Source organism: Pseudorca crassidens, chromosome 3 (genome assembly GCF_039906515.1).
Source record: "Pseudorca crassidens isolate mPseCra1 chromosome 3, mPseCra1.hap1, whole genome shotgun sequence".
In the NCBI taxonomy this organism is placed as follows: Eukaryota; Metazoa; Chordata; class Mammalia; order Artiodactyla; family Delphinidae; genus Pseudorca; species Pseudorca crassidens.
The window spans coordinates 132,595,682-132,618,219 of NC_090298.1; the positions used below are offsets into that span (position 1 = coordinate 132,595,682).

The 22,538-nt window shown below is 43.0% G+C and overlaps 1 protein-coding gene across 2 annotated transcripts in view; it reads right to left on the minus strand.

Moving 5' to 3' along the window:
- TIMD4 (T cell immunoglobulin and mucin domain containing 4) overlaps positions 1-14,462 on the minus strand; it is a 34,963-nt gene extending 20,501 nt beyond the window's left edge. Inside the window, exons 1-5 of one of the 2 annotated variants that reach the window (XM_067730133.1) lie at positions 14,378-14,462; positions 8,349-8,687; positions 5,877-6,182; positions 4,222-4,305; positions 2,836-2,916 (exon numbers count right to left, since the gene is read on the minus strand). In XM_067730133.1, coding sequence (XP_067586234.1) covers positions 2,836-2,916; positions 4,222-4,305; positions 5,877-6,182; positions 8,349-8,687; positions 14,378-14,435 — 868 coding nt within the window. In that variant the 5' untranslated portion in view covers positions 14,436-14,462. Of the gene's footprint in view, positions 1-2,835; positions 2,917-4,221; positions 4,306-5,876; positions 6,183-8,348; positions 8,688-13,798; positions 13,926-14,377 lie in introns of those variants that run through there. The other variant, XM_067730134.1, reaches the window with a different exon arrangement.
- Between the last annotated feature and the right edge of the window lie 8,076 nt (positions 14,463-22,538).

Below are 22,538 nucleotides of genomic sequence, written 5' to 3' on the forward strand. Positions count from 1 at the left end.
AATGAAGAAGTAGTTTTATTCTCTAAGTGCTTCCAGAGGGTAGATAGGGCGGGGGCAGCCTACCATGGGGTCAGAATGGCATCAGAGTTGAGCAGAGAAGGGTTAAGCCCAGGTCCATCATCTACCAGACAAGATATATAACATTCATGGACTCTAAAATGGAGGTGATAATGGTATCTGTCTCATAGGATTTTGTGAAAAATCAAATGAGGTAATGCATGTAAAATGCAGAGCGTTGAAACAAAGACAGACCTCAGTAGGTGTTAGCTTCTATAATAAACTCCCTGACCCTCCATTTCTTTATCTGTAAAATGGGGATAATACCTATACCTGGCTAGAAGGTCATTGTTAGATTTAAATAAAACAATACAAGTTAAAACCCTTATACAGCACCTAACACCTAGCTAAATCCTCAGTATGTATTATAAATGTTTCATTACAAAAACCGATGGAAAAAAAGGATGGTAAATGACAAGAACATGCTATTTTATTTCAGACTGGAAGGTAAGGCAAAATAAACTAATACCTAAGAGTATGGAATCAGAGCTAGACTTCCTGGCTCTGGCACCCAACAGCTGTGTGGGCTTGAAAAAGCTATGACAAATAGAGATTGGAGCATCTGGTAAGAGGGATTGAACTAAGTGGCCCAGGAGAATAGTTGACCCCATGCCAGCACATGATATGTGCTCAATAAACCCTGGCTTCTTCCACAACGAACAGATGTTACACAGAGACTGACAGACCTTCCTATAACCAGCTCCTCTTCAGCAGTGCTGCCTATGGGTATGGGCACAAGTGTTCTCTCTCCCAGGATTTATCAAGCAGAAGTGACATGAAATTATCAGGGATATTATAAAAGACGGTAAAACATCAGATGACCTTCTGTTCCCTTGTATTCAGTGTAAAATAGTCCAAGATTTAAGTGGAATAAATGAAACATTTTGCAAACTCGTTGACCATCCTTTGTCACTTTTCTAGTTGCTGCCTTCTCTTCTGCCAGAAAATAGGCCCCCACCCTACCGCATCCCATGGACAAAGAAGGTTTGGATCACTGGCACCTTGTTATCAACATCCAGGTTTCCCGTCCTCCCACTGTGTGAGTTAGTGCATGCCAAAGCTTTTCAACATGAGATCACCCTTGCATTTCATCTTGATTTACAGTCTTCCTTCAAAACCTATCTCCCTTCCGCTCACTCTTGTCTGGACCCTCCAATTCCATCTTCCGAGCCTTTGTCAGTGATGTTACATTGCCTCCTCCACAGAGTTAAAGGATGGCTGTTTTCTGGCTAATAAACATAGAGAAAGACACTCCAACTCTCTGCTAATCGGAACAACAGAAGAATGAGATGACATTTTCTTCTCGGGAGATTGAAAAAAATTAAACAAATGGTTATATCGAGTGTGGGGAGGATATGGGAAAGCAGATACTCTGTGGGTGGGAAGATAAATTAGCACAGCCTTTCCAGAGGACAATTTTGTAATAGCTATAAAATTTAGAAGCACACATTTCAGACTTCCCTGGTGGCGCAGTGGTTAAGAATCCGCCTGCCAATGCACGGGATACGGGTTCGAGCCCTGATCTGGGAAGATCCCACATGCCGCAGAGCAAATAAGCCCATGTGCCACAACTACTGAGCCTGCACTCTAGAGCCCGCGAGCCACAGATACTGAGCACATGTGCCACAACTACTGAAGCCTGCGTGCCTAGAGCCCATACTCTGCAACCAGAGAAGCCACCGCAGTGAGAAGCCTGCGCACCACTACAAAGAGTAGCCCCTGCTCACCGCAACTAGAGAAAGCTCGTGTGCAGCAATGAAGACCCAACGTAGCCAAAAATAAAATATAAATAAAGTTATAAAAAAATAAAAGCACACATTTCTTTGAACCTAGTATTTCTCCTTCTTGGTCACCACCCTAGCTAAAGAAACGCTTGCATGAACACTAAGGAGACACCTATAAGGATCCTCACTGCAGAATATTTATGATGTGAAGCTTTGGAACAACCTTAGTGCCCCTCAATGCGGAATGGATACTATAAGTACCCATAGTAGAAAATACTATACAGCAATTTAACACAGTAATGGAGATCAACATGGACCAAAAAAGAAAGTGGTCCAATGTATAATGTTAGGTGAATAAAAATGCAGAAGGCTGCACACAATATGATAGCATTTTTTAAAAAAATCCACACACAAAACACAACTGTATATTTCTATATCTATACCCACTCATAAGGGAATAGAAAAAGATCTGAAGAATGATCACCTTCAACTAATATCAGTGATATTACAAAACAATGTATCCCTAGGGACTTCCCTGGTGGCACAGTGGTTAAGACTCCACGGTCCCAATGCAGAGAGCCCGGGTTCCATCCCTGGTCATGGAACTAGATCCTACATGCATGCCACAACTAAGGAGCCGGTGAGCTGCAACTAAGGAGTATACCCGCTGCACCTAAGACCCAGAGCAACCAAATAAATAAATAAAAATAAATAAATAAATAGCTTTAAAAAAATGTATCCCTAACAAAACTACACTGGTGTACTATTTGCATAATTTAAAATAAATTAGTAATGTTTTGAAAGATGAATGGTTACTTTTCCTACTAGCATTCCTAGCTTCAGATCCCAACAGAGGGTTTTCAGAAATGAGGCAGAGAAGGGATGGAGCCAACACTGATGCTTTTAGCAAGTTTCACTTTCATCCTAGCTGGTGGGAGGATGTAGGACGTGACCACAGTGCAATCAAAAGAGCAGACTTCCAAGACAAGCAGGCAGATGACAGATTGTTCCCAAGTCCAAAGGCAAACCACTCACAGGAGCACAACCCCCCTACCTCCTGGCTGAGAAACCACCGAGTCACTCGCTTCCCGCATCAATGCCTGGCGTGTTGACTGGAGAACCCAACTTTTAGACCCTGGAAAATATACAAAGGAAAGGAGAAAACAAATTTAGGTAGATGCCTGTCTTCCTATTTTGTGGGGAGGTGGTGGGGTGGGGGGGCACTCTTCCCCTAAACTGACTTCTGTCATTAAAAAAAAGGGCTGGGCTTCCCTGGTGGCGCAGTGGTTGAGAGTCCGCCTGCCGATGCAGGGGACACGGGTTCGTGCCCCGGTCCGGGAAGATCCCACATGCCGCGGAGCAGCTGGGCCCATGAGCCATGGCTGCTGAGCCTGCAAGTCCGGAGCCTGTGCTCCGCAGCGGGAGAGGCCACAGCAGTGAGAGGTCCACGTACCGCAAAAAAAAAAAAAAAAAAAAAAGGGCTAACGTTTACTGAGCATTTAGTACATTCCAGACGCTATTCTAAGTCATCTACCTGTATTCTCTCACTTAATCCTCAGAAAGAGACACAGGGTAAGTGCTTTATTATTCCCATTTGACCCGTTAGGAAGCCAAGGCCCAGAGAGATTAAGGAACTTTCCCAAAGTCACACAGCAGAGAGGAGGCACGATTTGTACCCAGGCAGTGTGACACCAGAACGCACACATGAACCACTCTATGTTACGGCCCCCCTATACTCTATTATCACAAGCATTGATTTATTTACCTCATAGATGTCTGTTTTCCTCTGCTTGATTATAAGCTCCACTAAGGTAACAGCTACCTTTTGCACGCTTACTAACAGGCCAGGCACTCGTCCAAATTTTATATGCATGAAGCTACACAATGGAGGGCAGAGGCCCCCAGGGGAAAGTAGTACAACTGATAACCAAGCCCGGGTAGGCCCCTCTAGCACCTGCAAGGCTGTGAATTATTTTCAGGGTGTTCTCTGCCCCTGGGCACTAGTAAATACCTAAAGAAGTCTGGCTGGATGGATGAAAGGACAAATGAATGAAAGAACTCTTCCTCCACTATAAACAGCCAAGGAGTCAAGTGAGTACACCCTCCGGGGTTTCAACACAGAAGACCAGTATGCTTGGAATTGGGGGATGAGATAGTCGAGCGCCACCCAACCTAGAGTGGAAAGGCAGATATTCTAGAGATGTGCTACCGTGGAGAACTGCACAAACAAATCAAGGTCAATGGGTCTCTCTCACTTTCTCAAATCCATAGGGAGGAATGAGCCACAAATGCGGTATTGATACCAATTTGTCCCAGGTGGACTTCATGGCACACAGGACCCAACAGTCATCTCTAGTCATCTGACTTGGTGACACGCTATTCAGTGTTTCCCTCAGTCTAAGCGATGAGGAAAGAAAAAGAGAGAAACCCGGCCACATACCTTTGGATGTGAGTAAGGCAGTGTCTGCAGAAGTCGCCTCAGTGCTTCTCTGAGAGGTCCTAGGGAGAAGGACAGTTTCTGAGTCTGGAAGAGAAAAAACGTTTGGTAAAAGGCAGCTAAAAATAGGTGTTTGTGCTGAGTGGTGGGATTTGGGGCTATTTTTATAGTTGTCTTTGTACTTTTCTATGTTTCTTTCAGTTTTTCTTCCAAGGATTGTAAGTAACTTTTAGAATCTAGGGGAAAAACTGTAAACGTAGTAATTCTAAGATGATTATTTTAAAGACCAGAGGAATAAAAAATTACATATTAAAATTGGCTTAGGGTTCATGGACCTTAGGCGACTACACAGAGTATAATGGAATTAGCCAATTCGATACTGTAAAGTTGTTTAAATTAATCCAGGCCTTATTGAGGCAGCTGAAACACCTAAGCTTTCAAGCTATCTCATGATTCTTTTCTAATATTCTTACCTCAGAATCAGAGGTTGAAATGTGGTGGGAGCTTTGATAAGCCCCCATAATTAATGGAGCTAGTAATTCAGTGAGAGTTCCAAGATGTAGGATCAAGAAGGATTCAGGATGAAGGAAGGAAGGAAAGGAGGGAGGGAGCTAGAGAGAGAGAGAAAGAGAGAGAAAGAAAGGAAGGAAGGAAGGGAGGGAGGGAGGGAGGGAGGGAGGGAGGGAGGGAGAGAGAGAGAGAGAGAGAGAGAGAGAAAGAAAGAAAGAAAGAAAGAAAGAAAGAAAAGAAAAGAAAAGAAAAGAAAAGAAAAGAAAAGAAAAGAAAAGAAAAGAAAAGAAAAGAAAAGAAAGAAAGGAAGAAAGAAAAGGTAGAACCAGTTCATCACGGGATATTTTAAGGCATCTGGAGGCCTTTCCTCAGCCAATCTCTAATGCCTGAGTAGGGACTTAAGCCCCGGCAGGATGGAACTGGTGTCTGACCCAGGTTCACATTTCCTGGTTCTTTACAGTGTCCCCAAGACTCCTGGGAGGTCAACTGGAGAACCAAAAATGCTGACTTTTCAAAAGCACAAAGGAAAAAAAAAGCAACAAAAAAGGAAATCATAAAACAATGAAAAGAAACAATTTAATGAAACTATACACACACACAGAGTTTTGGGATGAATTGTGTGGTCCCCTCCCACCCCTGCCCCAGCCCTACCTGAAAATTCATACATTGAAGCCCTAAGCCCAAGTAGCTTGGAATGTGACTGTATTTGGAGATAGTGCCTTTAAAGTGGTAATTAAGGTAAAAATGATGTTACATGGATGGGCCCTGATAGAATATCACTGGTGTTCTTACAAAAAGAGGACATTAGAACACAAACACACAAAGGAGGAAGACCATGTGAGGACACAGGGAGAGGACGGCCATCTAGAAGTCAAGGAGAAAGGCCTCAGAAGAAACCAACCCTGCTGATACCTTGATCTCAGACTTCTAGCCTCCGGAATTGTGAGAAAGTAAACTTTTGTTGTTTAAGCAACCCAGTCTGTGGAATTTGTTATGACAGCCCTGGCAAACTCATACACAGACACACACACACATAGACCTAAGAGTAAGTTGCTGGGCTGCCCCATTCAGCAGGAGAACCCTCTTCCAAGGGATCCAAGGTACATCTGACCAGAAGAAGGGAAAGAATGGCCCGTTGAACCAGGCACCTGCAGTGAGGATGGGCCCTTCTGTGGAAGGCTCAAGGGTCAGAAGTATCGTGTCTTCCTCACGAAGGGACTCCCGTGTTGTCAGAGGGCATGTGGCTGCCGTCGTGGTGAGTGCAGCAGCGGTTCTCATCTGAAGCGGTGGTGTGGCTGGCAGGTCAGGTGTAGGCACGACTGTGGTTGTTGGAAGCACAGCTGTGGTTGTTGGAAGCACAGCTGTGGTTGTCGTCACGGCGGTGGTGGCGGCGGTGGTTGGGCGATGGGTGGTTGTTGAGCGATGGGTGGTTGTTGAGCGCGTGGTTGTGGGACCTGTACCCAATAGAAGATACATCTGGTGCCAAGTGGAGACGGAGGAAGACAGAAACCCTACAGATGTAGCCGGAATCCGTCCATTTCTCTGCCTTTCTGCTGCCTTACCCGGCCCACGAGCCTGGGCCACTAAAATGCCCATGAAAACTGGGTGTCTTAACTCTAGTCCTGGCCTTTCCAACCTGTTCTTCACACACTGGCCAGAGTAATCTTTGAAAATGACAAATCTAATTATGTCAGTCCCCTACCTACACTTCTTTACTGGATTCTCCATGCCCTTAAGATGAAGACCCAACCTCCAACCTCACCCTCAGGGCCCCACCTGATCTGCTCTTTCTTTCCCATCTCGGGCCTCCACTCTATTCTCCTCACTTTTCCCCAGCCCACTGGCCTTTCTTCAGTTCTTCCACAGTATTAGTGACCTTCCATCTGAGGGACTTTGTACCTACTGCTTCCTAGACTCTCTCTTCCTTAGATGGACGCCTCCTTAACCCTCATGTCTCAGCTAAAAGGACGCTTCTGCAAGGAGGTCATCCGCATTCGACATTTTTTGCACACTCATACTTGACCTTCATAGCATTTGTTGCATTTCCTAACTACACATTTATCTGTTGATTGTTATGGAATGTCTGTTTCTCCTAGTACACTGTAAGCTCCACGAGGGAATGGCTGGTATTAATTTTGTTCTCTGCTACAAATCTAATACCTACCACAGTGTCTGGTACATAGTAGGTGTTCCAAAAACATGCATGAATGAGTAAATGAATGATCCCACCAAAAGTGAGCCCAAACGTAACATTTCAGTCAAGCAAGATGAATAAGCTCTAGAAATTTGCTGCACACATTGTACCCATAGTTAACAACAGTACATTGTACACTTGAAAATTCATGAAGAGGGTAGAACTCACGCTAGGTGTTCTTTCTACAATAAAAATTAAAATCTAAAAAGAGCGAGTCCAAAGAGTGTAACATAGGGTGAAAATGTAATCTCTCAGATATTAAAGATTGGTTCATGCCCAAACCACTCACCCCCTAAACATCTGAATCTGAGTTCATTAGCAACAGTTATTCTACAGATACCACCCTCTCTTAAATATGCCAACTTGCCACTAACTCTAACCAGAAAGACATTATTAGTTTCAAGTGAACTTAGAAATGTCCTCACAGAGTGCTGATGTCAACCAATATTTTATAGAGTAAGAGCTGGTTATATCAGGCTTGCAAAGCAAAGACTTGGATTGGCATCCTTTAACTTCAACAAATCCTAATGATACCTCTATCTCACAGAGTTGAGAAAAATATACTAGATATATATATTCAGTATATAAAAAGTATACTTGCATATATGCTTGTGAAAGTTCTCTAATTAGAAGCATCCCCGTCAGTTGTTCTCAATTTCAGAGCACATGAGAGTCATTGGAGAAGCTTATGACTTGCACGGCTAGCCAGAACCTGCCTCCATAGATGCCAGTCCAGTTAGGAACAGAGCCCAAGAATCCTCCGTCCTCGGTGCAGGCTGAACACAGGGCTGAATTCGAGAGGCTCCTTTCCAGACCAGCAGTGGCTATTGTTCACATAATTCAACCACAGGCTGCACTCCATGCAGCTCAAATCGTTACGAGTTCCACCATATTTCAAATGTCATCAAAAGCAACTGATGGTAACAGAAGGAACCATCACCTGAAAACTGCTGTGACTATCTCCAAATCCCCTGCCCTTTCCCCTCTGCTGGAAGTTGGGCTTATGGACTGAAGCTGATCCACGAACCACACATTTTATCTCATTCATCCAATATCTTTTAAAATTGTGAAATCTTTGCCAACAGGCAAAAGTCAATATACTTCACATGATAAGTGGGAGATCTGAAAGCACTGGGCCCAAATTTCTGCAATTCCCTAGAGAAGCAGCAGCTGCCCTCTTCAGAGTGACCCTGAATTTCACTGGTTCCCTACCCCCCACCCTCTACCCCTCCCTCATTTCTGTGGGATTTTTGGCTCCCACAGGCGTCTGCTCCAGGCTGTGGCTCCTCTGGTCATCAACATGTCTCAGATGTAATCTGCCCACCCATTGCTTAAGCAGCTCCGGCCTCTCCACCACCATGCACTGACTCTATGACCCATGACTCGTGAACCTCTCCATCCCCAGACACAGCCCCTGTGTGCTCACCTCTCAGCTCCAGGCGGATGTTCCTCTTCACATCGTTGAACCAGCCAGGCACCTCTATGCGGCAGCAGTACACACCACTGTCACCTTCGTTGGTGTTGAAGATGGTCAAGGAGACATCCCCTCTCCGGATATTCCCCAGAAGTTGGTATTTTGGCAACTTCCTCGAGACCACCCTTCTCCCATCGGTGTAGAGAAGCTCATCATTGCATTTGGAGTTGGGACACTGGCCTTTGCCCCAGCACATGCCGTTGCTCTTAGGAGACCAGGATGAGTACGTACAGGGCAAAGTCACCGACTGACCCCAAAACGCTCTCACGACACTCTCTGATACAGCTGGAGCTGCGAGGAAAGATGAGAAAACTAGGCTGTAAGGTACTGAAATCTCTCAAATATGCTCTACAGGGATTGTGCAGATAGATACTTCCAGGAAGATGAAGAGGGTGGTAGTGCATATATTTCTTTAGCCCAAATTCTGGCCTGCCCTTAGCTGCTGCTAAGCTCCTAACTCCACACCCCGCCATCCCTCAAGTGGAAACAGCTGACCGCCTGAGTCTGCTCACATCTCCACAGCAGATTTGCTGATTAAAAAAACCCTGACCAGCGCTTCTCTGGTGGCACAGTGGTTGAGAGTCCGCCTGCCGATGCAGGGGACGCGGGTTTGTGCCCCGGTCCGGGAAGATCCCACGTGCCGCGGAGCGGCTGGGCCCGTGAGCCATGGCCGCTGAGCCTGCGCGCCCGGAGCCTGTGCTGCGCAACGGGAGAGGCCACAACAGTGAGAGGCCCGCGTAACGCAAAACAAACAAACAACTAAAAAAAACTCTGACCTTAAGTACCATTCAATAAAACAATAAATTCTCCATGGAAAATCCTGACCCTTTAATCCAATTCCACTAACTCATATAAACAGGTCCAAAACTGCACTCTACCCAGTGTATCTTAATAGGCAGTGATCACCTCCTACTGACTTGAATGCCTCAAATGGGTCTCTGTCTGTCTTCCACCCCAGAGTGTTGCTATGGCAGGGAGACAGGCTGTTGAACTATATCCCATTGTCCTCTTCTCCTTTTAGTACTGGAGGTAGAAATTAATTGCTCTGGACCATTTGTTTGTTGTTAGAGAACGTGAACTTAGGTGGAGTTTGTGGATTTTTTTTTTTTTAATGTTAGAACTGGAAAGGAATCACAGGAATTCTTTGGAATGGCAGCTGTGACATAAAGATGCTGGTGATTAGGTTGACCATGTTAGCTATATGAAATAGAACATAGCACCATTTTTAAAATGAAGTATCTGTGTTTCCCAACTTCAGCTGCTCATCAGCATGGCCTGGGGAGCTCGCTAAAAATACCTATTTTCTTACCCAACCCTGAGTCAGAATCTTAGAGGCCAAGGCCCATGGAAATGTACATAACCGAGGCCTCCAGGTCGTTCTGATGTCACTGACCACCCACTCTGTTTGAGGACCACTGGACAGCCTCTTCTAAGATAACTTCCATCTCTGAGAGTCCGTGAAAGTTTTTCACTGCTGCAAATGTTAAGCCCTCTGATTTAATTGAGCATCAGTGATTGTTCTCAATCAAACCATGCTATTGACAGGAGAGCCAGGCAGGCTATAGCTCCAGTGTCAGGATGACATCCTGCTCCTTCTTGAGTACCTAGATCCCTTTTATAGTTTTTAAATTATTTTAACATCTTTATTGGAGTATAATTGCTTTACAATGGTGTGTTAGTTTCTGCTGTATAACAAAGTGAATCAGCTATACATATACATATATCCCCATATCTCTTTGCTCATGGTTTTCTTCAAGGTACCCTCCTGTAAGACTCTCCGTTCGCTAACTCTGTTAACCCCGTTGGCTAAGTTGTGTAAGACATGGCCAGTAGCACCGTATTCCTCCCTGACCCTAGGCGGCAGCAACTTCCAGCTATCCTTCTCTGGGAGAAGGTGAGCTTGAGCCCTAGTAGTTGCCCAGGTAGTAAGCCAGATGAGGTACTTGCTGGGTTTTGCAAAGTTTGCTCTCATGATGAAAGGTCATTCCAAATTCAGACCCGCCTGGAGCCTTCCCTAAACTCATCGTCTCTTTACTTTGCCACAATGGAGATGTTTCACAGGTTGTACATGCTGTGGAAGCCCATTTTGCCTCCCATGAAGCCAGGGAAAAAAATAAAATTGTCTTCAACCTCAGCTGTGATAGCAATGCAGAACACATGCACCAAAAACCAATGGCTTCTAAATATGAGCTTGTTCCTATGAATATTTGGTAAATTAATAAAAAATGTGGGACAGAATTATTTCTACTGGAGATCCAACAGTTTATTATCCCAAGTATCGCAGTATAGAAAGAGGCATCCTACTACTCAATAAGGAAAGACTAGATAGAAAAACTGGCAAAGGCAACAAACAGATGAAAGGATGCTCAACATCATTAATCATTAGAGAAATGCAAATCAAAACTACAATGCGATATCGTCTCACATCGGTCAGAATGGCCATCATTACAAACAATAAATGCTGGAGGGGGTGTGGAGAAAAGGCAACCCTCATACACTGTTGGTGGGAATGTACATTGGTACAGCCACTATGGAGAACAGTAGGGAGGTCCCTTAAAAAACTAAAAATAGAACTACCATACGACCCAGCAATCCCACTACTGGGCATATATCCTGAGAAAACCATAATTCAAAAACAGTCATGTACCACAATGTTCTTTGCAGCTCTGTTTACAACAGCCAGGACATGGAAGCAACCTAAGTGTCCATCAACAGATGAATGGATAAAGAAGATGTGGCACATATATACAATGGAATATTACTCAGCCATAAAAAGGAACGAAACTGAGTTATTTGTAGTGAGGTGGATGGACCTAGAGACTGTCATACAGAGTGAAGTAAGTCAGAAAGACAAATACCGTATGCTAACACATATATATGGAATCTAAAAAAAAAAAAAGAAATGGTTACGAAGAACCTAGGGGCAAGACAGGAATAAAGACACAGACCTACTAGAGAATGGACTTGAGGACACGGGGAGGGGGAAGGGTAAGCTGTGACCAAGCGAGAGAGTGGCATGGACATATATACACTACCAAACGTAAAATGTATAGCTAGTGGGAAGCAGTCACATAGCACAGGGAGATCAGCTCGGTGCTTTGTGACCAGCTAGAAGGGTGGGAGGGAAGGAGACTCAAGAGGGAAGAGATATGGGGATATATATATATGTATAACTGATTCACTTTGTTATAAAGCAGAAACTAACACAGCATTGTAAAGCAAGTATACTCCAATAAAAAAAAAAAGAAAAACTGGCAAAGGACAAAACAGGCAATTCATAGACAAGGAAATATGAGTGATCAGTAAACTTCAACTATTAGACTTGCAAAAAATTAGAATGCTGATGATATGAAGTGTTGGCTAGACTGGGAGCTGGGAAATGACTTAGCCTACTGGAGTAAACTGGAGTGAAATGGGGTGTGAATTGGTACAGCCACACTCTGGGGAAATTCGGCAGTTTCGGTTAATACTCAACATGCAAGTGACCTCGCTAAGCCTGGGCAATTTTATGGTTTGTTATTGGCTCTAGAAAAGCACAGGTGCACAAGGAAGCCTATTTGCAAATGTTTACTGCAGTGTCATATGTGTGTGAATGAAATGAACAGTGTGCGTATGGGGAGTGGCTAACCTATGGCACAGTCCTTCCGTGGAACCACAATGTACACGATTAATAGAATTAGACAGATGTATATCCATCGGCATGAAAACTCCAAGCCTTATCAACGTACGAAAAGGAGAAATTTCAAAATGACACATAAAATACAAAACCATTTTAAAAAATAAATAAACCAGTTGGCAGGTTTTGTGGGCACAGACACGTGAAAGTAAACGTAGAGAAAAGTGGCTGGTGGGACATACACCCAACTCATTGTGTCAGCAGCTCCATGATCAGAGGAAAGGGACTGGGGTTGAGGGCAGTAGTCAAAAGGGATCTAACTTTATAACATTTTAATTGTCCCACCAAGGGTGTCTCTGTATTACTCATTGGATTAAAAATTAATGTTAAAAAGAGGAAGCAGGTGTGGCAGAAAAACACCCATCAGGCTTACATTGAGAACTTTATTCTGCTAGTTACTGCTTTTGTGTTCTTTGGAGGAAAACCACACTAATCCTGACCTCATTATCCTCATAAGGCAAAGGGGGAAGATAATGCTCGCCTCAGAAATAGTTCTCAAGGGCTTCCCTGGTGGCGCAGTGGTTGAGAGTCCACCTGCCGATGCAGGGGACGTGGGTTCATGTCCCAGTCCGGGAGGATCCCACATGCCGCGGAGCGGCTGGGCCCGTGAGCCATGGCCACTGAGCCTGCGCGTCCGGAGCCTGTGCTCCGCAACGGGAGAGGCCACAACAGTGAGAGGCCCGCGTACTGAAAAAAAAAAAAAAAAAGAAATAGTTCTCAAGTTCACAAGAGATAGAGTATTAAATGCCACATGAAATTAATAAATTATTAGTACAAATAACCAAGCATTTCTGATCTTAGAGATATGATAAGAAACTTTCTTTCCAGCTGCAAAATTATCTGAATTATCTGCAAAATTATTGATTGGTACTAAATCAATTTCTCTTTTGGGGAATTACCCAGGATGGTGGGTACAACCTAGGTTCTGGTGCCAGCTTGGTTCCTCCTCTAGCTGGTGACCTTGAACAAGGCCTTTCCCCAGTCTGGGTCTCAATTTCATCATCTACAGAGTGAAGGGTTTGATCTGGCATCTTTTAAGAGCACATTCATTTCTGATCACCAATGAGTCTGAGCAGTCACTGCCTTCTAAAGTGGTCATTTTAGAAAAGGCACAAATGAAAAACAAACAGATCATCCACCAGGTGCTGCCTTCTTCAAGTAGGGTTGGAGAAGCCCACTCAGTCAGTGTCCAGCCAGTAGCCGGAAAGGTGGCCAGAGCAACTTTCAGCATCACCAAACCCTCCACACCTCCAGGTCCCAGGACAAGGTAAAGACCAAGCAAAAACAATGATAAAGAAAGGGAAAGGAACTGCTTTCATTACACTAACTCCCACAGGGTATCTGGGGAGAGAGACAGTTAAATGAGCAACTACTACAGGGCGACAAGTTCTCTAATGGCGGGACTCCAGGGAGGACAGGAACTCACAGCAGAAACACTTAAAGCAGTTTGGAGGCTATGGGTAGTCAGGAAAAGCTTGACTTAGGTGGAGACCTGAGGGTGTATGGAGTTCTAGAGGAAAGAAAGGCACAAAGAACAGTATGACAAAGGCTTGTTTTTCGTGGAATGGTGTTTTCTCACACAGCACATTTGAAAGATTCATGTGCAGAAACTATGAAGTGTTAAAACTGCAAGGGACATTAGATATTGTCTAGTTCTAGAATCATGGATTGTTAAAACTGGTCTTTTCCAAGTCCCTCATTTCTTCCATGGAAGGGCCATAGTCACCAGTGTCAAAAGTTAATGATCAAGATGCAACTTCAGCTCAGCCCAGAGCATTCCACCTGTATAGCAGCAGGATGTGAAGGTCTATACTGGTCCACACCTAGTGTGTGTACATTTGCATCATCCGAAACCTGGAAACAATATGCAGAACAGGTAAACCTCACCTGGACGCCTGACCCCCAGCAAAATAAAACAAACCAAGAAGCAAACAAAAACTCCGAAAAATAAAGAGAAAAATAAGGATTATAATAAGGCGTCTTAGCAGAACAAATTCCCCTGGCTCTGATTGTGCTAGTAAAACCTGCAAAGGACATTTCTTTTCCCCATGTTATCTGACCCCTTATCTCTGTGTCTCTTCTTAAATTACCATTCCTGGTATGAACATAAATCCCCCCGCCCTAAAACTCCCAAACCAGTCTCAAGATAAACCCTGTGTCACAAAGAAAGGGAGAGACCTTCCAAACAAGAGAAGCTGAGTGGACGCAGGAATGAAATGGACTTCACCTTTATAGATCAGTCATGGAAATCCGGGAGGTGCCAAGCCTCCAGGGACTCCTGGATGGAAGGTCTGAGAACACTTACTCAGATACAGCCGCTGGAGCTCAATCACCAGCCAGAGAATCAGAGGCCCTTTGGACATTTTGGTTGTTGGCAGGCCCCAGGAGTCTGTCCGTCTGTCCAAATTCCATTTCTTATACTCCCGTTAATGCTGACAGGGCGGGACCTTCAGGTTTCATTTCTCGTTTTGCCTCATAATCTTCCCTTTCCCCCTCCTGAATGGCCTTCCTCAATCTGGGATGTATAATAAAATGTGCTGAGCACGTTTCTCCTGCCCATTAGTGTGTGTGCAAACATGTGGAGTGATGGTGTGGGCATGCATGTACTCCGTTGTCCACTCATATAGGGGGATTTCCTACACATACATGAGCATCTATGCTTGTGTGTATGTGCACTTGTCCTCCTGGCTACCATGCAGCTTACAATAAAATGCAGTTAACTCTCCCCTCTGGCAGTGGTTTACACACAGACTCCTCATGCTGAGCCAAAGGCAAGTTAGATGGGAATTTGGCTCTGCTCCCATTCTGGGTTCTCCCTCACCCAGCCCCTGTACCCCTCGCCCTGATAATACAGAAATAAAAGCAGGGCTGCCATCAACTATCACATAAGCCAAAAACACCATTAGAGTTTACTGGGCAAGGAAAGACGTTCACTAGAGGAAGCATATGGTGATAGTTACCAGACAGGCTCAGGTAACAAACAGGCTCAAGGTCTGGGCCCAATTCTACCACTTGTTAGTGAAACCACTTGAAGGAGAGGAGCACGCAAGACAATTCATGAACTAGATTTCAGGGCTTGAACTAGATGATATTTATGGCCCTTCTGCACGCTATGGATTCAAGAATATATCCAGAACCACAGAATCATTTAGAGGAGGAATCAAATCAATGCTCACCAACCAGATGTGTTTTCTAAATCATCATCGTTAGTTATTGAATGCTTAATTATATGCCAGGCACTCTGCTACATGATAGAGCTGTATTATTGAATTCTCACACCCTAAGAAATAGAAATTTTTTTTCTATTTTAACAGATGAGGAAACTGAAGCTTAAGGGAGCTAAGTAAATGACATTCACAGCAAAAATATTGTAGAAACAGAACTTAAGCTAAGACTTTCTGATTGATCCCAAAGTCCGTGATCTTAATCACTACACCCTCCTTTGATCTGTGACGCTTATGGCATTGCACCATGAGACCAAGCATATCAGTGGCCAACTCCTACCTAGCCCCAGAGAGGGAATTTAAGGATGCACAGATGTTCTAGATTGTTTTAGAAAATTTCATTTGATTGTCACCAGCCAAATGAACCTTAAACCTTCAAATTTCTCACACTGAAGGATTAGTGAAAATACAAATCTTGGGTGAGGCTCTGGAATCAGAGAACCCAGAAAACAGGGGGGAAGGGATGAAAATAGAGGCATTCAAAGAAAGTCTTTCCACTGTATGTTCACTAAACTGTGAATCCTTTTCCCACCCTATTCCCTGGAAACTGGGTGATTTAATCTCTCAATAAACTGACGGCCCAAATAAAACATTCAAAGATACTGATATTTGGGTGCCCCCCAACAATATCACCCAATCCCCCTTCAATAAAGTCACCAGTACATGAGTCTCAGTCATGCGTGCAGCACTGCTAATCAGTTTTTAGGGTGTCACTTTAAGATATGAAAAAACAACCAAGAATCTCGACATTTCAGGAAAGTTCTCTGTACGACAAAGATGTAAAGACAACAGAAAGAGCAGAATAAAACAAGCAAAGAAACAAACAAAAAAACCCAAAACTAGTATCTTCCAAGAAAAAAGGAAACAGAGAAACTATAAAAAAGAAAAATCAGAGAAAAAAGAAAGAGCTCCTAGAAATTTAAAAGATTATACTTACCCCCAAATTTTATGGAAGATTTGAAAAATAAAGTTAAGGAAATTTTCTAGAAAATATAACCTATCTATGAAGTCTAATAGCTAGGGGTGTTTCAGAATATTAAAACAGAAAATTGAGAGGAGGAAATCATTAAAGAAATATTTTTCTAAATTCTCATAACTCAAAAACATGAGTCTCCAGATTGGGAGGGCCAATCAAAGGCTAAACTTCATGAATAAAAAGATCCCCACAGAAATAGTATATTATCATGAAATATAAGAATATTAGGCATAAGGAGAAGATATTAAAAACCTCCAGAGAGAAAACAAGCAAAAACATATTGCCTTGAAAGGATTTAGGATCAGAATTGCACTGGTCTTCTAAATAGCCAAGCTAGAAAATAATGCAGGAATGCTTTCAAAACTCACAGGGGAAAATGATGGTCCTATCATCATAAGAGGAACTCTGGCTACTGGTTTAACACAAAATTGAAATATGACTTCCTTGGGAAGATGGGCAGACAGAAAGTAGGGTGGTGGCACTAGAGTCCAACCCTATTTGCCATTACAGGAGGTCAACAGTGAATGTCCAAACTGATCAAACAATACCAGCAGAAGCCCATTATTAGTAATATGGATGTAAAAAGCTGAAGAAAACCCCATGGGGTTCGAATTTTATGGAAAGAAGTAGGAAAGGAATTCACTATATTTTTAGTAAGAAGCTTTTTAAAATAACTAGATTATTTTAAATAACTTAGAAGAATTTATTTGTTATTTACAATACATTTATTTTTTAAAATGCACATATTGAGCACACCTAGCACTCAGATCTTAGCTTCCAACACTACTCTCCAACAAAAGGAACTACAGCTCCTTGGGAAAACGACTGATTCTAGGACTGAGGCAGGAAATATTTAAGATTTGTCTGGAGCATCTTGCAGTGCTAGGAAGTAGGGAAGTGCTGGGGACGGGGGGCGGGGGGGGTGGGGGTGGGGGGAGGGGGGCGGGGGGGTGGGGGTGGGGGTGGGGGGGTGGGGGGCGATCTACAATTTAAAGCTGTTAAAGGGACAAAGGAGACAACTGAAAGAGTTCCTAATGACCGGAGCTAGAACAATCTTAACAACAACATAAATAAAGTAGTACTGGCTTCTAACCCAGAGTGGATAAGGTATCTATGACTCCATACTGATACAATACATAATTGAATCAATACATATGTGGGGGAGAAGAGACAAATCTTCTTCACAGAAGAATTCCAAGTAATGTATGTAGATACACCCTCCTCAAGGAGGTGAAGCAAAACTCCCTTCCTCAAGTGTGGGCTGGACACAGTGATTTTCTCCCAAAAAAATACAGTATGGAGAGGGAGAAAAAAAGGCTAACTTAACAGTGGAGAACCCTGGCAAACACTGCCTCGGGCAGGCAATCAAGATCATCGTCAACAGAGATAAGTCATGTTGATAGGATGCAAGATGTGAGATAAACGGCGCTTTACCTCTGCAGTCTCTTCCCAAGAACCCACAACCTAAGTCTAGTTATGAGAAAAACATCAGACACAGCCCAACTGAGGGGCGTTCTACAAAGTATCTGGCAGGTGTTTTCTCAAAACTTCAAGGTCATCAAAAATAAGAAAGGTCTAAAAAACTTACAGCTAAGAGGAGCCTATGGAGACATGGAAACTAAATGCAATGTGGTATCCTGAATGGGATCCTGGAAGACAAAAAGGCCATTAGGTAAAAACTAAGGAAACTTTTGGACTTTGGTTAATAATAATTATCAATGTTCATTCACTAATTGTAACAAATACACCACACTAATGGAAGATGTTAACAATAGGGAAAAGTAGGTATTGGTTATATGGGAACTCTCTGTATTAGCAAAACAATTTTTCTGTAAATCTAAGGCTGTTCTAAAATATATAAAGTTTATTATTAAAGAAGTACATATATGTTTATTTTAGAAATGAAAATGCTACTAGTAATTTGGTATCTGGAAGGGGTCACACACTGGAAAAAAGAAACTAAGCTTTGCTGTCTTCTCTTCCTAAGATGGGATCAGTGGACAGGCTTCAGGGAATTCACAAACATCCTAATATTGGATGGTTAATTTGTATCATTGTATTAAAGCATAGTATTCTTCAGGGAGGGGCAATAGCATTCCTAGATTCTCCATGTGTTTGCCACCTTTTTTTTCTATGTATGGAGTTTGCCTCTGGAGAACCTGCTCTCCCTCTTTCTCAGTCAACAAGGTGCAGTTGGCATTAATTTTATTTGTGGTGATTGGCTCAAGGATGGACAGGTGACCCAAACAAAGCCAAGGATACACAGTCTTCTCACATTTACTACAGCTTTTGAGAAACGGGGACTCTCCCTGTTTTCCGCTGGTCTTTGAACTGTGAGGACATGAGCCTGAAACCAATGTTACTCATCGTACAGCCAATGGGTGAAGGCTGCCTGTTAAGAGAACCAATCAGGCAGAAGGCAAGTGGAGACATAGAGAAACCATGATTTGAGTCCCTGAATCAAGGCACATCAATGTGCCAGTAAATTCCCTTTAGGGCTTCAGCAATTTGTGTTGAGTCTTTTGTCATTTGGAATCAAAAGACCCCAAGTCTAAACCTAGAAGGACCTCTACATAGTGGTAATTTTGGCTGGATGACTAAAGTTTTCCCAGTCTTAAGAGTTTACACTATTATCTGATCCAACTACGTGCCTCACCAAACACTTCACCCCAGCTAGTGTCTGCCACCTATTATACCCTAGGCATGTGGGAACTCTGCTAGGCTCTGGGCTCTGGGAGTAAAGACAAATAAGATTTGTCTTACCCTTAAGGACCTGATAGGTTCATAGATTTTACCCTTAAGGACCTGATAGGTTCATAGATTTTATCCTTAAGGACATGATAGGTTCATCTTTAGGCAGAGGCGCTATTAGCAGGTCCCATTCTACAGATAAGGCCACAGAGGATAAAAGTCTTTTAAGTAATAGAAACAAAATAGAATACATGTTTCCTGATAAAGGGGTCTTTTTGGTAGCCAGTAATTCCTCTCTGGTTAACTATAATCCCACTCATTCATTTTTATTTCTTCATTTCTTCATCACTAGAGCAGGGGTCAGCAAACTATGGCCCATTATCCATTCTTATAAATAAAGTCTTATGGCAACACAGCCACGCCCATTTGTTTACTTCTTGTCTGTGGCTGCTTTCACACTGCAATGGCAGAATTGAGTAAATGCAACAGATACTGTATGGTCCACACAGCCAAAAATGTTTACTATCTGGTCTTAACAATAAAATATTGTCAGCCTCTGAACTATATATTGAGTTCTTGCAATGTACCAGGCTGCAATGTTACACCAGCCATTCTTGTCCTCAATAAGCTCATGGGCTAGTGTTTCCTAGTGAGAGACAAGCAAGTTAACAGGCAATAAAGCACATTTTGATAAGATGTGACAGGGAAAGGATGGAACGCTATGGGAGTGTTAGGAAAAGATTCCTAGCCCAGTCTTAAAGGTGGAAGAAAAGAGTCAAGGACACTTTCTAAGTCTAGACGTAAAGGACATTGGAGAGGATTGGGGTGGGGTAGAAAGAATTTCAGGCAGAGGGAGGAGCCTATAAAATTCAGTGGTGATAGCCGCAAGGCATTTCAGACTAACTGAAGAATTTCAGCTTTTCAGGTGTTTATTACATTATTAAAACTATTTAAAAGTGTATATTATAGTATTTAAAAATAAAAGCAGAACTTAAATGTTCTCTCCAAAAAAAAAAGTTAAAAAAATAAAACAGGTCTATGTGTAGACTAACAATGAGACCATGTAGGGATCCAAGGATTTTGATTGGTGCATGTGTGTGTGTGTGTGTGTGTGTGTGTGTGTGTGTGTGTGTGTGGATTTCAATATGGCTGGACTTGAAATCAGGAGGAAGAAATGGAAGTGCCAAGTGAGGAGGCTGGAACACAGGCTGGGGTCAGATCACCAAGGGCCTGAAAAGCCACATGAAGGAGTATGGGCACCATCCTGAGGGCAAAAAGAAACCCATCTTTTTCTCTTTTTTTTTCTTTTAAATTGAAGTATAGTTGATTGCTATCTTTTGTGTATGATAATTGAACCTGAAAGTAAAACTTATTAAAAAAAAAGAATTTCACAATTGGGAGCATTTTCAAGAACTGACTAGTTGTAAGATCTTTAAATCTCCTCCAGCTTGTACAGCTTATGATTCTTGAGATCAGGAAATGGCTTTAGCCTGAGAAGGGGACTATTTTATGGGTTCTCTTAGTAGGAGAAGGGTAGCCTCTCCTGCTTATTGTCAACCATGAGGATCCACTCAGTAAGCTTCCTCTCACCCAGTGACCCTTGCATCAGCTTCCTTACTATCTATGATTTCCTGTGGGATGGGAAATCAGACTGCCTGGATTCCATCTTGACCACATACCAGCTGTGTGGCTATGAGCAATTTACTTAACTTCTCTGTGCACAATTACCCCTCTATAAAATGGAGTTAATAGTACCTACATTTTGGATTGCTGTTGAGTACTAAATGAGATGGTCCATGGAAAGCATTTAGCAGCGTACCAGGCAAATAATGAACACCCAACAAATGTTAATTATACAAGTAGCTGCTATTCAGATGGTGTTGAAGGAGCACAGAAGGCAGAATGACCTGTTGCAGTGGATATCTTGTCATTGCCTGCTCAACATCCCTTCCTTTGTAGAATCATCCCTTCCTTTGTGGAACCAACAATTCCTCAATTTGTGTGGATCCAGTCCAGCATCTGAGTGGGTGGGTATAGCCAATCATTTTAACCCACTCCTTTGTAGGGACTAGTACAAGGTAAAGAAAATAGACAGGTTTACCTTGAGAAGCTAATTCAATCAGAGATGTGGAGAATCATGAATCTTGGAAAAGAAAGGCAAGCGAAAGATCACTAATTTACCATCCTTTCAAAGCCTGATACATGTGGTCAAGCGTCTGCTTGCCTACTTTCTTCCAAGTAGTCCATTCTACATCCATACAGCCCTAATTATTAGGAAAATGGAAAGGAATTAACATTCATTAAATTGCAGCTATGTGCTAAGTATTGCGTTGTTCACATATATTCCCAACCACAAACCTGTAAAGAAGTATTATCTTTCACACTACTTATGCAAGGAAAGAGAGATAGGAAACGTTAAAAAAATTAACTCACAATATAGCTTTTGTTGTCGAGTATATTAGCTAGAGCTTCTTTGAGGACAAGGACAGAGGGTCATTCATATTACCCCAGAGAAGAGGGGACTCCTGACAAGGGCACTCATGGTCTGGAATGCCTACCCTATCAAGAACCTCCAAGACATCACCTGCTCTGCTCTTCTCTCAGGTGTCTCTTTCTGCTCAACTCTGAACCTCTCCCCATGACCAGTTTCCTCATGACTTCAGCTTGTTCCTGGTCCACATCACACACCCCAGACCCAAGCCCTCTCTGCGACCCTCAGTTCAGCTCTCTGAGTTGGTTGACTCATTCTCTCCATTATAAATTCCATAGCCCTGAAAGAGAACTCCAGTTCCTCCATTTCTCATTTCCCATGGCAGGCCTTAGGTTGTAGTTCACTGGCAGGTCTGTGGTTGGCACCCTAGGATCATGAGAAGAAAGACCCCACTGTGCAGAATACAATCATTCCATTTGCAATTTGAGCAATGAGGGCTATGAATGCGGTACAGTCCCTCAGAACTGGCTGGGGTGAAGCAGCAATGACTAAGAACTCTAACACAAATAAGAATTCGTATGTTTGTCACCAAAATAGTCAGCTGAATCACTTAGGAATTCATTCAAATGTGGGCAACAGAGAATCCAATTCACAGAAGCCTAAACTTAAAGGGTTTGTTTTTTCCTCTCATAACAAGACATCTGGGTGTAGGCAACCCACAGATTCAAAATTATCAAGGACCCAGGCTCTTTTCTTTCAGTTCTCTCTTATTCATCTGTCACAACATGGTCACAGTAGAGTTGACGTACTGTTGAACGTCAGGTTCATTTTTGGGAAGGGGAAAGGAGAGTCAGAGGGTTCTCACATCATTGTTCCACGACTTTCATTGAGGAAGGAAAGACCTTCTAAGCAGTCTTCCTCTTATAACTTATTATCCAGAACAAGGCTACCAACCAGTTCTCAAATCCAACCTATGAGAAGTATATGACTGGTTTAGACAAATCAGGGACATCCCCTGAGCCTGGGGTAGGGACTTAGGGTCTCTGAGATCAAGGGACACAGTATGCTCATTTCCTGAAAAAGTAGTAGAGTTCTATTAGGAAAAGGAAAGGCTGTTAGTTGAGCAACGAACAGCAACTTCTCT